The sequence below is a fragment of the Carcharodon carcharias genome, chromosome 5, assembly GCF_017639515.1.
Source record: "Carcharodon carcharias isolate sCarCar2 chromosome 5, sCarCar2.pri, whole genome shotgun sequence".
NCBI classification, from domain to species: domain Eukaryota; kingdom Metazoa; phylum Chordata; class Chondrichthyes; order Lamniformes; family Lamnidae; genus Carcharodon; species Carcharodon carcharias.
In genome coordinates, this window is record NC_054471.1 from 75098445 (window position 1) to 75117810 (window position 19366).

General features: G+C 43.1%; 1 protein-coding gene across 4 annotated transcripts in view; it reads right to left on the reverse strand.

Moving 5' to 3' along the window:
- dst (dystonin) overlaps positions 1–19366 on the reverse strand; it is a 576136-nt gene that overhangs the window by 274205 nt on the left and 282565 nt on the right. For 3 of the 4 annotated variants that reach the window (XM_041188906.1, XM_041188907.1, XM_041188905.1), the window contains 6 exons: positions 19109–19247; positions 18118–18311; positions 17630–17786; positions 16537–16620; positions 14974–15081; positions 12194–12292 (listed from right to left, as the gene is read on the reverse strand). In XM_041188906.1, the coding sequence (XP_041044840.1) occupies positions 12194–12292; positions 14974–15081; positions 16537–16620; positions 17630–17786; positions 18118–18311; positions 19109–19247 (781 nt within the window). Of the gene's footprint in view, positions 1–7079; positions 9807–12193; positions 12293–14973; positions 15082–16536; positions 16621–17629; positions 17787–18117; positions 18312–19108; positions 19248–19366 lie in introns of all 4 variants that reach the window. The other variant, XM_041188904.1, reaches the window with a different exon arrangement.

Below are 19366 nucleotides of genomic sequence, written 5' to 3' on the forward strand. Positions count from 1 at the left end.
AGAATGTTGAAGTTGCCAGCACAACAAGTGGTTGAGGTGAATAGCCTAGAAATGTTGAAGGGGAAGCTAGGTAAGCCCATACTGCTATTAAAGGGTACATAATTGTTTTTATTAAAGGGAACATAATTGTTTTGGTTAAAGGGTACATAATTGTTTCGGTAAAAGGGTACATAATTGCTTTGGAGGGACTTAGAAACATTTAACAATTCTGTGCTTTGTAACTGCCAGAATGATTTGTCCTTGATGAATTCCATTTTTCCCATTGGCAGAAGGATCAAGAATCAGAGGTTGCCAATTAAATGTGATTGGCAAAAGAGCCAATGGTGACATGAAGAACTTTATATAGTAAGTGGTTAATTCTGAAAAGCATTGCCTGAGTGTATGGTGGAGATTCAATTGTGGCTTTAGAAGAGGAAATTGAATGAACACCTGAAGGGGCAATTTGCAGGGCTGTGGGGAAAGGGTGAGGAGATGGGACTAGCTGAGTTGTTCTTGGAGAGAGCTCCTTCTGCACTATAACCATTCCACGGTTCTATGAGGGAGCATAGTAGGATAACTTGATAGGGTTAGATAAGGAGGAGGCTCATATGGAGCATAAACACTGGCATAGATCAGTTGGGCTGAATGGCCTGTTTCTGAGCTGTACATTTTATGTAATTCTACATAAAATCTGCCAGAGACTTTTTTTTATAATTAACCATAATGAGTCTAGCAGCTGATCTTTACATTTATTCACCTGTTTACTTTCGCTCACTTGCAAGGTTCCCAAGCCAAGAATTGGATTTCTATTGTCCACCCTCCACACAGCTTCCCCCCACTACACAGCACCCCGCCCCCCCCCCCCCCAACAACACAGCCTCTCCCACCCCCGATACAGCCTCCCGATTACTGACCCTCCCCAAAACAGCCTCCCCATTAATGATCCTTCCCAATACAGCCTCCCGATTACTGACCTTCCCCAATACAGCACCTCCCCCACTGACCCTCCCCAATACGGCACTCCTGAGTGACCCTCCCCATCACTGACCCTGCCCTATACAACCTCCCCGTGACCCTCCCAAATAAAGCCCCCCACCACTGATTCTGCCCAACATGGACTCCCCCCATAACACAGCCTCCCCTGACCATGACACTGCCTGCCAGCACCCGGTACGGCCTCCCCATCACTGACCCTCCCCAATACAGCCTTCCCCTCAGTGACCCCCATCACTGACCCTCCTCGACACTGCCTCCCCCTCAGTGACTCTCCCCAACACAGCATCCCTCTCACTGGCCGCTCCCCAATACACCACCCCCCCCCACCCCCCAATGACCCTCCCCAATACAGCCTCCCGCTTACTGGCCCTCCTCAACGCAGCCTACCCTATGGACCATTCTGAACAGGCATGGTGGCTCTCCTGCAATTTGAACCAGTATGGATATTTTCTCCTCTAATTTGCGATTGAACACAGATTTGTAGCTGGTGAGACAAATCCCCTATCAGGTTCTGGGTGGGCAGGGGAGATATGGATGAGGTTTATAATGATAGCTATTCAATGGTAACTTCCATCTGATTGAACAGTGGAGTGGGGGTTGGATGCCATGGGATGGGTGACTTTAACCATGTTTCCAAGAAACCACTTCTTTTATCAGATGACAGTATCTTCAGAAAGATCTTAAAGCCCATGATGACAGGGAATTATGTTCTTATAACACACACAGATTGCAAAGCCTATTTTCCTTTATGATTCTTTGGTGTGCTCAGCCAGCTCAAATTCCTCCAAACTAGCTTTGGGGTAACAACATTGACAGAATTATTTCGGGTCAACCATGGTAGTGGGGCAGGGTGATGCTGATTTGTTTCACTCACTCCAGGACCTAGGATCCAGGATATGTAAAAGCACCATCGAATATAACACAAAGCAAGATGCCCACATTTGATTCTCTTTCTTTGATCTTAGCTCACATCAGGCAGGACAGGATTTAGGGTGCAGCTTCCTGCAGAATGCAAGAAAATTGAAAACCATGGCATGTTGAGGACAGAAAACTTGATTTTAGAAATATTGGCAGAAGGGGAAGATGGTACGGAGTCCCACCTCTTTAAGGATCTTGGAAAAGAATGAGAGCCAGAGATTTGATTTGAAAAAAGTAAAGATTTAAAAAGGGGCATTACAGAAGGTAAGATATATTTGCAGACAAAGATCAAAGAGCTGTGGGTGCTGACTAAATCAGAACAAGTGAATTACGACAAGGGGATAGGATTGGGAATTTTTGTTCCTCATCTCACATTCAAGAGTTGAAGAGATCAAGAGGAGTCTAGGCATTCGTGCAGTGTTCAGAACTTGAGCCTTTTCAAGGATTCATAATTTTTAAGAGAAAACAAGGACAAAAAAAGGCTTAAATATTTAGGAGTCAGCTTTGGCAATCAACAAGGTGCATGATTGTAACATGGGCTCAAAGGGAGACCATAGGGTGACAACTGTCAATAGGCAAATCAGGTTTAGGTGTGGAGCAATCAAGCAGCAGTTGCACTTGGGGGAAATATTTGGAAATCAAGTTTTTAAGGGAATTGTATTAATTGGATGCTCAGGCAACCTCAGCTATTATTATATATTTTTTAAAATCAATTTGGGCCAAAAGAACAAATCTGAAATTTATTCTGCTGTTAAAAAGATAACAACAAATAATTAACCCAGCAATTGAATTAGAGGTAAAAACAAAAAAAAACTGCGGATGCTGGAAATCCAAAACAAAAACAAAAACAGAATTACCTGGAAAAACTCAGCAGGTCTGGCAGCATTAGCGGCCAATTGAATTAGAGGGTCTGATTTTTCTGAATGTGTATTCTGAGCATGGAGCCTCACCTAACCAGTGGGGCCTCACCTACCCAGGGGTACTCAACACACTTATAAAACCCACTTCCATCATGATCTGGTCCACCATCAACCGAGAGCCAACAGTTAAGCAAGCAGTTCACCACAAAAGCTTCCCCAAGCAAGATGAGATTTTTCTCAAGCCAACTTTAGACTGAAATGTACCTCCGAAGGCTGTTTCAAGCTTCTTAATGGTGTAATATTTTGCCTTCTTTCTCCAACTGGTGCAGACAGCCTTGCTTCCAGTGATTTGTTTCGAATGGTGCTATATTTTGTTTCCACCCGCCCTGGCACTTTCTGCATGGCCGTCAACTTTCCCGGCACAGCAGTGTGCTGGGTAGTCAGGATAGATTGTTGACTGCACGGCTCACTCTCCGAAAACTCCAATTCAATTAAAGATACCATTGGCCTCATACCTCCAGGTTGGTATTGGTTTTCCTCCAACATGACTCTCTTCTGGTCCTTCGCTTCACTCCATTCCAAATAGTACTGGCAGTTCCTCGCTTGCCTGATTAAATCCTCTGCTACATGATTAGATTGTTCGACTCTGCTCCCTAGCTGTATGTTCCAGTTGTTTCGATGCTGGTTATTTTCCTTCCTCATCTGCTGCTGGGCTTGGTCCAGTTTGTCACTGAATTCCTGCATCTGCAGCTGTTGCATTTTGACCTCCTCTTCCAGGACTCCCTTCTCCATTTTAGCAACAGAGAGCTCAGCTTGGAGTTCCCCAATAGTTCTTGCAGCCACTAAGTTAGCCTCGGTCAACTCAGTCAGCTGAAGCTTCAAGTCATCCATCACCTGCCGGCCACTGTCCACCTCCTCCTGCAGGTTCCATGCCCTGAGCTCTTGCTCCTGCACCTCTCTCGCTCTCTGAATTAGGTGCTCTTGGGTTTTCTTAAGCTGCTCACTCAAGCAGTCCACCTGCATTCTCTGAGCGTCAACTCTCTGCTCCACCAACTTTTTCTCTGTCTTCACAGAATGAAGTTCGGACTTTATGCTGATCACAACTGCATCTGCTCTTTGGTTCACAGACTTCAGGTCATCAGCCTTTTGGTTCAATTCAGTGGTTGTCTGTTTGTGATGTGCTAACTCATCTTCCAGTTTTTTAACTGTCTGCTGATACATGAACTCAATGTTTACCTTCTTCTCCAAAGTCTCTTGTACCTTTCTCAATGTCTCTTGTAACACATTGTTTTCCCTTTTCTGAAACTCCATCCTTTCCTCGGCCAATGTTTTATCATTCAGAAGATGAGTGGATTCAGCCTTTAAGCTTCTCGCAACATCATCAGTGCGACTGCAAGCCAGAGTAAGTTCATCCACCTTGTGTTCAAGTTCCCTTGATATGCATTGGCTGTTGGTCAACTTGTCCTCCAACTCCCTGGTTTTTTTCTCCCAGTCTTTTTCTCCGCGGCTCTTCTGCCTCTCTGCCGCTTCGAGTTTCTCTTTTAAATCGTCAGCTGCTGCCTTGTAGGTCGACGATCGTTGCTCAGCAAGGCTACTGTCCCGACGAAGTACCTCAATTTCCTCTTCCAAACGTTGGACACGGATACGAGCACTCAAGCAGTCCTGGGAAAGTGCCTCAGTGTTCAGTCTGAAATCCTCATTCCTGCACTGGCTGTCCTTCAGCTCATATTCCAGGTGTGCCAGCTTCTGTCGATAATCCTCCTCTTTCTCATGCATCTGATTCAGTCCCATCTGGGCTTTCTCAAGTTTGAGGCATAAGCTGTTTAACTCTACCAAGCGCAAGGAAGCTTGATGCTCCGCTACACTCATGTTCTTTTCGAGACCCCTCATCTCAAGCAGCAAGCTCTGCAAGTCCTTATAGGTTCGGTCATTAATTCGGTGAAGTTCGGTGACCAACTTCCTCAGAATCTCTGCTTCATTTACTGGGGTACCTTGTTCCACCAGTGTAATTCCTGCTCCCACCACATATTGCATTTCCCTGATATAAACATGCATCTGATCCACAATGTGTTTTATTCTCACTACCTGTTCCACGGTTTCCAGGTCAAAGTCGATCTGTCCAATAGACTTACAAACAGTGGTTTGCTCAGAGAATGGTTGCACCGGGCTAATTTCATTCTGAATCTCCTGTCCAGGAAGGTGTCCTTCTGACTGCCACCTTCTTATATGGGCATCGTTAATCTCTCCTCCCAGCTTGTGGAACTTGGACCTGAGGATCACCAGCTTCAGGCGTTCCAATTCCTGCTCTAACCTGGCTTTTTCCCTCAACATCTCCTCCAACTTTACCCTGTACTGGCTCACCTCCAGGTCGGACATGTTCCTGCCACCCACAGCTTCGCAGTGCCTCCATTCTTTCTCGAGTTCTGGCCGTGAACAAGCCAACATCTGCTCGAGTAGCAGCTTCTTCTCAACAGTCTGTCTCAGTTCCACCCTCAGATCATCGACCTTCTGTATTAAGGACGAGTTCTCAGTAACAAGGATGGTCAGACTTTGCTGCTGACTGGGACCACCCATGTCGGCAGAAGCTCCCGAAAACCTTTTCCTCTACAAACAAAATTAAGTGCTCAGTCATATATAAGTGGGGGTGGACTGCGTAATTTAGAATTTTGTGAATTGTTCATTTATAAAATGAGAAAATTCTACATACTTACAGAAGCGTTCTTAGTAAATTGGCAAAATCCAGAGGAACCACTACTGCCATTAAGCTGTGCCCCATCACCTTTTGCAAAAAGCCTCAGGAAAAGTGTTTTGTTATTGTTAAATATGGCAAGAACCTCCACCAGAGAAAAAACAGCAGCACAAGAATGTTTTGCGCACTTTGGGAAAAGCAAGAAAACAGAAAGAATGCATCTAAACAATAGAACTCCTTTAATATTGTGGACAATATACCCTGTATATCAACTGTGTGCAACCGTGATTAGATATTTTGTTTTTTATTTATTCCCAGGATGAGAGCATCACTGACAAGGCCAGCATTTATTGTCCACATCTAATGCCCATGAGAAGGTGCTGGTGAGCCATATTTGTGAAGTGCTGCAGGCCATCTTGTGTATGTACGCCCACAATGCTGAGAGTGTTTCAGGATTTTGACCCAGCAACAATGAAGGAATGGTGATACATGTCCCACACTTCAACATACAAGAATTGTATAGGGTGTGTAAAGTTGTTTTTGTGTGTGGAATAGCTCTAATAGGAAGTTTACAAGCAGCTCTTACCTGAACCTGTTACTGTTTCCAATCGGGGGAAAATAATCACAACCTAGTAAAGTACCATCAGCATTGTACCTTTGATACATTGACACCTACTCTGAATGAATGCAGATCTCTCTTTTATCCCCACAAACATTGTGAGACTCTACTCCTTCTGATCATGACAAAAAAGCATTTTATCACAAATATCATAATCATACTTGGCCAACATTTGGTTTGTAAAATCCATTGAATATTTTTTCTGCGTTCTTGACACCAATGTTACAATGGATGGCATCCCATACAATTGGGTGATCAGACCTACACATCACTCAGTACAGCACAGCACACCACACCGCAAGCCACAAACACTTGGAACAGCCGATGCATCAACTGTGCCCAAAGGTCATTGAAATCTGGAGTCTTTGGAAGTGAAGGCAACTCCTGAAAAGTGGCCCACCCATTTTAGGCAGGCACTCCACAAGGCAGCAGAAATAAAATATTACCTTTGCTCCCTGGGCGTCCTCTCCACCTATCTGGGCTATCCTTCACAGATGCACTTCCATTTTTGGTCTCCACAGGCCCATGTATAAGGCAGTTCTGTCCCCTGCTATGTCTACCCGCAAGGGTCCAATAGCTTTACTAGCAGCCAGTGGCCCTTTAACAGCTGCCTGTCTACAACAGCTCCTGCAGCACTTCCAGTACATAATGTGCTAAGCACTGAGAGGACCACAAAACCATGTTAACTAACATTGCTTTATCGATCAGCTACTTGGGGCAGGAATTTCTACCCCGGCCCGCCGTCGGGATTGTCCAGTCCTGCCGAAAGTCAATGGGCTATTGGCTGGGCCACCAAATCTCCCGCAGCGAGTCCCATCAAAAATCCCTGCCTTAGTCACAAAGTACCCGATAAGCTAAAAACAGATTGTGTACTCCACTTATTATACTGATGAAAGGAATTGCTCACAACTAATGAAACCTACCTTAAAAATGTTATCTTGTCTGATTTCAAGGGCTCTGCAACAATAGTTTAGATTGCCTTACATAGATCAGATGGATTTCAATAACAAACACGTACCTCTTCAACTTGTCTTGGGAAACTTCCACTTTTGCCATTGCTTCTGGGCCTATTTTTCAGGCTGTATTCCACTTCACAACATTCTTCCATCATCTGCCCTTTCAACAATGCCGGCACTCTGACCACCTCCTGCTGGGCACTTCCATCCACTTCACAACATATATCCACTTCAGCGCTCAATTCCATTGGTGCTTCCTGATTTCTCGGAGACTCTCTTTGGAGTCCAGTCATGCCTTCCCCCTGATCCATCCCATCAGGAGCTCCTTGCATTCTCGGGCTTTGCTGGCTTCTGACAGGGAGCACTGGGTCTGCTGACGCCGGCAGGTTCTGGAGGTGCCCCACTGGCTTGGTTTCACTTTGGTTGGATTGAGCTGGCCTATCGCTATCTATCTCCATCACTTTTTCACCAGCATTCCTCTCAGGCTGTATGACCATGCCGGTTTTATCAGTGGCAGTGGATGGGGCAATCTTCACCTCGCCAGTCTTTGGCGGTTCACACATGATGCTGTCGGCAAGTTCCTCCTGCAGTTTCTCCTTTTTAATCTGGAATTTCCTACCTTGATAAACGTGCTGCGATGTCACGCTTCTTTCTTGAATGTCCATGGTGCAGTCCTGAATTAAAAGCTTGGATTTAGGGAAGTGTTCTTCATGCAGCTGAAACTGATCTTCCACAGTTGGCTCCACACTAAATTTAGACCCTTCAACAGCCCACTGGTTACCTTCACTGCAAACTGACTGGCCATTAGGAACCAATTTAATTGTAGCTTGCAAAATGGAGTCGCTGGATTTTGTTCTCTCATTCTCGTTACTCTTGGGTTTTTTAATCTTCATTCTGCCTTCAGCACTTTCTCCTAATTCTTCCTCACTTTCGCCAGATTCAAGTGGTGTCTCAGCAATCTCAAACCCATGGCAATTCACTGCTGCAAATACGTCAGGTCTATCTTCCACGAAATGAGGTTTCACAGTGGAACTGTTTTCCTTCATGCGTTTCACTTGTTCTGGAATCTTCTTCCACATGCTCCCAAACTGGGCAATCCCATCACATGCATCTCCCAATTCTTCAGCATGGCAAACAGGTATGTGTTTATGAAGGCCATCAACACATTCATCGAATGGAATGGGTCGGCTGACATAGTCAGCATCTGATAACTCATGTCTCCGAGGTGGTTCAATGCCTGCAGTTTTGGAGAAGGAGTCAGTTTGATCAGTGCCTTTGAGCATCTCATATTTGCCTTCAGCGTCTGGCGCCAGTGAAATAGATCCTTTATCTTCTAATGTCCTTGTGACTCCCTTACAGGAAACTTGGTGAACTAAACGCTTCACCATGTCTCCCCCAGCCATTTCCTCAGCTCCGCTCTGCTTTCTCACGTCTGCTCCCTGCTCGGAATTTTGTTCAAATGCCAATTGGTCAGACTTAACCAGACATATTGGTTTGTTCACAAGTGGTGAGTAAAATTCCAAATCTGTTGGATTTGCCAACAAATATTTGTCTTCAACAGCTGGCCTCACATTTACTAACAACTCCTCCACATGCTGCAAACCCTCCTCCACATAACCCTGTAGCCCTTCACTGTGCTGGGCTGCTCCATCCAGCTTCATTTTAAGGTTGTCTGACTGTCGTTCTTTCCAATCATGCAGAATCCCATGGGGCACAGAATTGGTCTTCTCCTCCACAGCTAGCTTGTGTGTTCTCAGCCCATGAACTGAGAAGTAAACGGTTTCCTCTTTCAAAATTTCTGACCTTCCATCGACTGCTGCTTGTATGAAGCTTGCACGCCCTTCCTCCAGCAATTTTCCAGGTTTTATCATGGGATGAAAGTGATGTAGGTTTTCATTGGTATCAGCGCCAGTGTGGTCCGCACATTGCCATTTAATCTCATTCTGTTGCATTTGACAAGTTGGCTCCTCTCGTTCCTTATATTCGGTTTGTGGTGAAGTTACTTGTTGGGCTGAAGCACTGTCTTTGGTTTTATGCATTGGCTCTCCCATCAGATTTGCATTCTGGTCTTCTACATGAGTTCTATGTTCTAGGACTGGATTCTGTCCAGAACAGCTATTTGTGACATCCCCAGGGTTGCCCCGATTTTCTGTACTGAGTTGTCCTACCTCCATTCTGTATGATCCTTGGACATTTGGGCATGATGCATCTATTTCTTCACTGGCTGATTCGCTAGCAATTTCAGTACCATGCCATTTTAGGATATTGGACTGCGTCTGATCTCCAAGCTCTTCTGCTTGCCAATCTTCCCCTTGAACAACAAAGGTACCATCCAGGAATCTTGCTGCCCCCAAAGGAACAATTGATTTGTCCTTTCTTTCCTCTTCACTTTGTGACTTTTCCTTGTCACGGCCAGCTTTCTCCCCCTCAACATCATGCACTGCCTCCTTTGCAAAGCATGGGTTTTGAAGTAGAAGCTGCCCTCTCTCTGGTTCAATTTTGGACACACTCTCCCAACCGTGTCTATCAGATATATCGTTTGACCTTCTCTCATGGTGGAACGATTTCTTCAGGGCCTTCACTCGCCTTGTAGTTTTGTCATCTTCTTCTGCAGTTTCATTGCTCAAGCATTGGCCTTCCCTTCCCACTGTTTGGGTCTGCAGAGACTCCGCACCCATTCCCAGATAGGCTCCCCTTCCTTCACCCAATGCAGCTTCAATCCAGCCTCCTGCTCGGTCAGACTCAGCAGTATCCTTCACCAAACAGTCCTTCCCATCTTCAGCTGAACTCTAAGCGTATGAGTACAGGTCAGCATTAATATTACACGCTGTACACAAGTGGCAGTGTTAATTCTTTGAAAGGAAATCAATTTGGAGAAGGGGTAGGCTGAGAGGACCCTCTAGATTGATTATTGTCCAGCCAGACCGGTAACGGAGCAGAGAGAGATTTATTGACTGATTTCAAGGAGCATTTCATTGATGGTTTCGGAATATCAAAAATCAATTCTCCAATCATGGAAGAGAAAACAAATCAACTACAGCACCAAGATAGATCATTTAACCTTTTACTGCCAACTCGGGGTTTAGTCAATTCAGGGGAAGTGCTCATCCTAAATTTATAAGCCGAATTAATAACTGATCATTTTAGGGTTTACGTTAACTGTCATCCACCAATGTAACTAAGTTGAAATGTCAGCCTAACAAGTTGGCAGTGATGAGATTAACAAAATGAAGGAAATCACCACAGAAGGTGAAAATGATTTGGAATGCAGCCATATGGATTGGATACAGACACACAGACCCACACACACACACACACACACACAGACACACAGACCCACAGACCCACACACACACACAGACACACAGACATACAACTCATCTTTAGCCTGTTTAAGATGCAGTTCTTTGGCAATAGGTTCCATTTTTCAGACTGCACCAATTCAAAGTACATATGTCTTTTCGCAAATGGCAAACATGTATGTGAAATTGATCTCAGTATTTAAAGTGAGTTCAATCAGAGATACAAAGAATAATAGGTGGATGAGTGTGCATTATAGAAACAGGGAGGAATCAATTAAAGCAGACAGCAGTTCCTTAATATTACTGCTCGTCTTTTTAAAATTCAAATTATACATCGCAGAGTATCAAAGACTCAGATTATTTTACATATCTCAATATTGGTCAAATGTAAAGGTTTGCAATCTTTGAATAAAATGTTATAAATACTTAGATTGTACGTAATGATTTCTGTACAAAAGGCCAGTTTTAAGCCCTGTACCAAATAAAAATAGGACAAGGATTGGCCAGATTTATTTCAAAGACCCAGCAGTAATCACAAGTAAATACTATCCCACAGTAGCTAGTAGTAATGTAGCACTTGCTCTCATTGCTAATAGTTGTGGCACAATCACAGATTCTGTGCAAAGCTCCCCGCTTCCCTTTGGCAAGAGACATCTGCCAGCACTTGAAGCACCACCACCAATACTTGATGCAAAAGAATTCGGAAAGGCAGTTATCACCATTAATGACAGCAGGTGGCAGCAGCGCACCAGTAACATAACATTCTGATCACAGAGCTCACATCACAAGTTACTAACACCATCATTTCACCCACTCAATAGTGCCCCGAAACCCCGCCCACACTCCTCCATTACTAAAACCAATTCTTTCTGGAATTATTTCATATCCATCACGCTATATGGGATGGTGTTCCATACATTGATCACTATTATTGTAAAGAACTCCATGATACCGGCCCTAAATTATACTGAATCTGAACCCATGTCCCCTCATGCTGAAATAGTATTTTGGATTTACATAGTCCAGCCATTACTCAGAACCTTCTTGTAATCTAGATATAAAACATCACTGAAGTGCCCTGACCATTATTTACCCTTCACTTAATATCAGTGGAACAGATTATCTGGTTGATGCTGCTTGTGGGATCTTCCTGTGTTTTTTTTACATTACAACAGTGATTACACTTTAAAATACTCACATTGGCTGTAAAGCACTTTGGAACATCCTGTAACTGTGAGAGGCACTATAGAAATGCAACTGTTCTTTTTTTTTTATTCACTCCCTCTCTCAGGCTGGATGGATAGTTACTTGCAATGCCTATTACATTTTTTCCAGTTCTACTAATTAACTTATCTTCCAATTCTGACCAGACCAAGGGCTGTACCAGTCTTTGCACAGGTGTGGGCTAACTCATTCTTTCTGCTATTTCCCGCATCTTCAGTTCTTTCTATTTGCGTGTCAGGCTGTAAGTTGCCCCTCCTGTGGAGTTCCCCAAGTCATGTCTTTGCACAGCTTGTATATTTTACAGTACAGGAGGAGCGCAAGACAGACCAACCTCTCCCAGTCTCACAGCCCTCAAGTCAATGCTCCTCTCAAGCTGGCTGCTGTAATCCATGCAAAAATGGCCTTGGTGACAGCTCTCCCTCAATTCCTCCCCTTGCCGCCCATGGCAAAAGGCCTGAAATCTCTTTCAGTAACTAAGCAGGCAGGATCTAATCTATCCAATATCCCTGGTACATGGCCATGAGTGTCTAAAAAGCCTGAGCACTCACTCTCTCTTTCTCTCCCTTCTGAACTCAATCCTATTACACCCAATTTGCGGCTTTGAGAAATCGAACACCATTCATAGGATATTAATTTGTTGAAGTTCTTACCCCTTCCTCCTCTGATCTTTTTAAAGCATCACTGGCAAATTTCACATACTGGGTCATCAGGGTCACCAAGGCCGTGTAGCGTGTGCGAAGGTCCATAAACTACAGCAGAGACACAAAGGGAAGTGGGATCAAGGTTAGCACAAGGCCCTGCATTTTAACCATCACACACTATGAGTACTTTAGAAAGACACCTATCTGGTGTGAGCTGTAAGGGAATTGTCACAAGGTTATGCCTTTTGTTTTTATTTTTGAAAACCTAACTTTTCAACTGATTGGAAATTTTGCAATTTTAAATGAGACAGAACAAAATTCGAAATGGGATAGAACAAACTATTTAGAAATGCAAGGCTGCCTTCCAAGGGGAAGGTGAAAAAGCAAACAGGACACGCTCAGGGGAGCGTGAAGAGAGGAACATTTCACAGACCTGTCGAAACTCGCCACTGTTGAAGGAAGAGATAGTAAAATGCAAAGTGCTGGATATTGGACAATAGCTGCCATAGATAGACCTAGCCAAAAACCCTTAGAAATACACATTGGATGCTCTGTCTCTGTCTGTCTCTCTTTTAGAACAGGCGTATTACCCAGCTCAGAAACCAACATTACTAGAAATCTACCAGCAAACCAAGATCGCGTAAAAATTACAACATCTTCTACATCTGACCACATCCATGAAACCAAATATTCCAAATCAGCTGCAACATTTAAAAATCTACGCCTCAAGGGCACATGACAGTATTTCCTTTAAACAATTTTTATTGGATTCTAACTTCCCTTATCTCTGATACACGTGTGTGTGCACATGTGCATGTATGGGCCCCAATGACTGTGTTAGGGCCAAATACCTGATGTTGCATTTTTATTATTTTTCTCTGGTTTAGTGGTTAATTAATTTGTTCTTTCTTTGACTCAAGAAAACCTTGTTTGATTGGCTCTTTATTGCTCAATGCATAAACAGTTAAATATATTTGGATTCAGAAAAGGAAAAGAAACTTTAACCTTTGCTGTGAGCAACCAAGGAGATTGAATAGGGGGGAGCCAGTTCACTCCTTTTCACCTGGTCATAACAGAATGGTTAATTCTTCCAGCTTTTGCCTGCTGAGTGAGCTTGTGTGAGGAGGCTGGGAAAGTCAGCTTTGTTTACCAGGTAGAGATTTCAGCTGATAAGCATTCAGCTACAAGCTCTTTTTACCTTGGCAACTGTCTTCCCCCATATTAAGCCCTCCAAGGAGACATCTGCACAGGCATGTGATAATTCATCCAAACAAATGATTTGATTGGCAAATCAGTCAAGATGAAGGCCTTGATAAGATGTATGGGGAGGTGACTCTTCCTAAAACTGAATTCCAGTTAATTGGATGAGGCAAGATGAAAACATGTGGAATCTCACATAGCCAGAATGAGAGAAAAATATAAAAAGAGAGGGGATAAAATAGATACGTTAGAATCCAACAAAGTTTGGTCAACCATTCCCAAATGGCTTGTGCCCTGTGAGGTGGTGAATTCTCCAGCAATTCATTTTTACCCTAAGTGTCTGAAGTTTATGCATAATTATTAGCAACTATCACTGTGTGTGTAATTGTTATTAGTAATATGATCACTTTATATGTAAAATTATTAGTATTTGTATAATTGTTGCCGATAATGGATTTCATTATATTCTTAATTCCTATGAAAGCCTTTACACATTATTATTGTATGGAAAAACTTATGACCTGATAAGTAAAAACATCCATTCTCTAAACAACAAACTCTAATTAGCCAATTGTCAGATTGTCCATATCAGGCAGTGACAAACAAGGACTGCTGTAGATATACTGGGAGTCCTCAGGGCATCATAACATTGACCTTATTCTGCAAAGCAACACTTCTGTTCTAGAGTCAGAAATAACAAAACTTCTTTCAAGATCACTGCCCTGTTCATTGCAAAATAAACTTTTGCCCAAAGCCCTTCTATTTTGAAATGCATCTGCCCATGTTCTCTCAACATTTCTTTATATAGAATCAAACAGCAGAGAGAGAGAGGTCATTCTGTCCATTGTATCTGTGTCTTTGAAAAAGCTACCCACTAGAAAGTCAGGCCACTGCTTTGCTCTCTCTCCATTGCTCTACAATATTTCTCCCCAAGTTTATATATCCAATTCCCGTTTGATAGTTAATATTGAATCTTATGACTCTTCTTCAGAGCTAAAGAGAAGTAAAGATGTGATGAAATTTATACTGTTTAAGGGGGGTGGAGTAGGTGAAGCTGGATAGAAGGCAAGTGATAGGTGGAGGCAGAAGAGAGATTGCCAGAGATGTCTTGAGCAAAAGGACAAAGGGGGCCGACGGTGGCATTAAGGTCAGAAAGCAGAATGCGATGTTAGCAGGGTGATGATGTGATGATTAACAGCCCTTTGACCTTTTGTTTATGACATCTTTGGCAATCTCTCCTTTGCCTCTGCCTAACACTGGCCTTCTATCCAGCTTCACATGTTCCACCCCCCCTTAAACAGTATAAGTTTCATCATATCTTCACTTCTTTTTAGCTCTGAAGAAGAGTCATACGGACTCGAAACGTTAATTGTTTTTCTTCTCTCCACAGATGCTGTTAGACCTGCTGAGTTTTTCCAGTATTTTCTGTTTTTGTTTCTGTTGATTCTTTCTCTCTCCACAGATGATGCCAGACCTGCTGAGTATTTCCGGCACTCATGTTTGTACTCAGTTTAACTTTCTCTGTTCTAAGGAGAAAACATTTTAGAATCTTCATATTTAATAAGATTTATAAAGTTAATATTTGCCACCTCTTGCACAATGGCATCTGAAGAGCTCTGCATTCTGCGCCTTTTGACTGGGGACTTCTGCTGGGAGTCAACCATGGCTTTGTAGGTCATCAGCTGAAGCTCATATTCCTGTGAGTGGAGGAAGACACAACTGGTCATTATTATGTTATTGACCCATTCAAAGCACTGTCAACAAAACCCCACCAAGAAGTACCAGTAGTATCATTGCTCATGCTTCATACTTGTTCGAAACCTCAGTAGTTCCACCAACCATAAAAGAAGCCAACTACTGAGTAGTAGTGCATTCTTAATATTCAATAGGTATCAGCCATAGTTCATTGGTAGCAGTCAAGCCTTGGAGTCAGAAGTTTGTGGGTTTAAGTCTCACAATAAAAACATGAGCATACAATCCAGGCCGACACTCCCAGGTGCTTTACTAAGGGAACGTTAGGATCAGGAGGCCATCCAGCTCCTTGGGTTTGTTTCACCAGTTAGATCATGGCTGATCTGTCCATTTCCATTCACCCGCTTTTACCCCATATTCCCTGATATTCTATCGACTTCAGCATCCACAGGATATGGGTGGTGGGGGATTGGGGGCAGGGGGAAACAGTTCCACATTTCTGCTACTCTGTCTGAAAAAGTGCTTCCTGATTTCACTCCCGAACACCCTAGCTCAAATTTTAAGATTACAACCTCCTGTTCTCAATTCCCCCACCACAAGTTTTGCCATCTCGACTCTAGTGCACCCTTTCAACATTTTAAGTACTCCCATCAGTTCACCCTCCTTTACTTAATGGAATACAAGAAAACTCTATGCAACCTGGTCTCATAATTTAATAACTTCTTTCCTCCCCCTCACACCCTGGATTCATTCGGCTGAGTCTGCACAGTTCCCCCTCGAGACCAATATATCTTCCCTGAGGTGCGGCGCGGTGCCGAGAACTGAACGCAGCTCTCTGGCTGGGGTCTGCGCAAGGCTCTGTACAACAAATATTCAGCATTAGTTTATTTGTCAGCTTTCATCAATGAGATTCCTATTTGGGTGAAGGTTGTTTTATAAATCACAAAAGCCTCAAAAGGTACTGTTTAATCAGAGAAAGACACTGGAAGAGATCATGACCAGCCTTGAACGAACTGACAACTGTAGAGCCATGGAGTGATATATCATAGAAAGAAGCTATTCAGCCCATTGTATGTGTCCTGGCTCTTTGGTAAAGTTGTCCAATTCATCCCATTCCCTCTGCTCGTTTCCAATGTAGGATTTTTTACCATTCTTGTGTTTATCCAATTCTTCATATGAGAATTGAAGTTGCTATTGAATCTGCTTACGCCACCCTTTCAGGTATTGCATTCCAGATCATAACAACTCAACTGTGGCAAAACAATTCTCCTCGTCTCACCTCTAGTTCTTTACCCAATTACCTAAAATCTATATCCTCTGGTTACCCACCAACACGTAACTGAAATCTGTTTCCCTTCATTAATTCTGTCAAAACACTGCACAATTTAAATTAAAAAACTACTTAAAATTATTTAAAATGAAATAAAAGTATCTGACTCCAACTGAATTTCCCAACTTACCTTTACAGCAGAGGAATATTCGTCGGAGTATTTCTGACATTCGTCCATTCTGCCCTGTTTCATCTCAACCTGCGAAGCCAATACCTGGAATAAAATGAGAATAACTGAACTCATCAGGCCTTTTGAACTTCTCAATGTTATTGAATAGTTGCTTCAGAGATGTCTTCCATAAATTCTACGCTGATAGGCCTTTCAACAAATTTGTTCATAAGACTTGACGGCCCAACATTTACAATTGTAACTTCAAACACTTCCAAGTTTGGTCAGTTCACATTATCATCACTATTTTAAACCTCTAGGAAGATTCAGATCAGCATTGGCGGCAAGGGGAAAAAAATCATGCATTCAGAATATTATCTTGGCAGTTTAAGAAAAAATTTTCATGGGATGTTACAAGGCCAGCATTTATTGCCCATCCCTAATTGCACTTGAGGTGGTGATGGTGGTGAGCTGCCTTCTTGAACCACTGCAGTCCATGTGATGTAGGTACACCCACAGTGCTGTTAGGGAGGGAGTTCCAGGATTTTGAACCAACGAGGGGGGATAGCGATATATTTCCAAGGCAGGATGGTGTCCGACTTGGAGGGGAACTTGCAAGTAGTCATAAAGCTTGGAAGGTGTTATCGAATAAGGTGTTTGCTGATAAGAGAAGGGTCCAGCACTGAACCTCCTCTCCCCTGGCAGATGTGGGAAATGGGTCATATGGAAGAACTCTTTCTCCTGGCCTCACATAATTCTGCTCACGGTTTAGCCTGTGGATGTGAGGCCAGTGGTAACCTGTGGCTCATCAGGATCAAGCATTCTCAGAATCAGTTTGCTTGTGAATATCATTATCTCAAAACAAAAAGACTTCCATGACAGATAATACTAAGGGACAGAAAATATGTCTCAGAATTTGCTGGGTCAGGATATCTTGTGGCATACCCCATTAGTTAGGGGTTAACCTCTCCATTATTTTGGCACCAAATTCTGGCCCATTAGGTTCATGTCTTCATATTGAATTATGTTCATTATGCCCTCTTAAGTGCAACAAGTGTCCATTGCTCATACATTATTAGTGTAACCCAATGTGAATCATTAACAAGTGAGTTACCTTTTGTTGGTTGAGTTCATCAGCAAGGATGTCTTCTGGCTGACGTTCTTGCATCTTCTGTTGCATGGCTTCCATTTCTCGGATCCACTGATCAAGATCGTTGTAACAGTCTCTGTACCAATTCAGAGATATGCTAATGCTCTCAAGCTCGTGCAGCCTGAAAGCAGAGAGGAAAGCTTTCTAACCCTTGACTACTGACTTTGTCTCTTCATTATTATTGCATCCCAATCCTCCCCTCATTATAATTCAAGTTGAGTAGAGATCAATCTTGGTTCTAGTGTTTGATATAATGATATGTTCCATATTGGTTTGTTTCAGCACCAGCCCACAGTTATCAGCCTACAGAATAGTGGCATTGTTACCCAATGCCCTGCAACATTTATACATGAAATGAATTCCACTTATGGGGGGCCCCATTCCTCTCCCAGTAATAGGTTCATCCACAATTCACTTGTTTTGGGGGACATGCAGTGAGAAATGATACAGACCTGTTGTCAATTTGGGAATGGATGTTTTCCCATCTCTCAGCCAACTGAACTGCCTTTTCCTTGTGCCAGTCCATGTCCATGTCCCGCTCGTTGTGTGCCCTCAGCATGCGTTCACTGACGGCCTTTCCTTTCTGAAGTTCATCTTCTAATGAATGGAAGACAACACGCCTCTCATCCACTTCAGTTCGCCATTGCTGTTAAGGGAAGAAGTGTAGGAGGGTGAGAGTGTGTAAGGACTGAATTCTCCAGAAAAAAATGGATGAGGGCTGACCTGAGAAAGATTGTTACAATTATGAGGAGGTTCGATTGGCTAAATATAGAGAATATTTCTACTCGTGGGGGAAGCCAAAACCAGGGGTTATAAATGTAACATAAATAAATCCAATAAGAAAATCAGGAGAAACTTTTGTGCCCTTTTAAAAATTATTTTATGGATCTGGGTGTCGCTGGCTAGATCAGCATTTATTGCCCATCCCTAACTGCCTTTCAGAAGGCGGTGGTGAGCTGCCTTCTTGAACCACTGCAGTCCATGTGGTGCAGGTACACCCACAGTGCTGTTAGGGAGGGGTTTCCAGGATTTTCAACCCGCAACAGTGAAGGGACAGTGATATGGTCCCAAGTCACAATGGTGAGTGACTTGGAGGGGAACTTGGTGTTCCCACACATCTGCTGCCCTTGTCCTCCTAGGTGGTAGAAGTCACAGGTTTGGAAGGTGCTGTCAAAGGAATGGTGAGAATGTGGAACTCCCTAACGCATGGAGGGTTTTAAGCAAATTGCATAGATACATTTAAAGGGAAGCTAGATAAGTACATGAGGGAGAAAGGAATGGACAGATATGTTGATAAGATTAAATGAAATGAAGAGTGGTGGAAGGAGGTTTGTGTGGAGAATAAACACCAGCATGGACCAATTGGGCTGAATGTGGTAGAATGTATGTAATTCTATGTAAGCCTTTCTAAATATTGAGACTTAAGAGGAAAATCTTCGTTACCTTCAGTATATTCTGGAGAGAATGAATAGCCTCTGTGTCAGGTGGTACTGCATCTTCCTCACCCAGTTTAGTTTCATACTGTTTAACAAGAGCCTCTGCTTCCTGGGTATTTTTAACAATCAAATTGACAGTCTTTAACCTGCAGTTGGAAACAAAGGTTACTTTAAGCTTCTTCCGTTAACTAAGATAACATTGCAAGAGTCCCCAAGTGGTCCATAATTTACAGGTTTCACGGTATCGGTTACATTTCAACCAAAA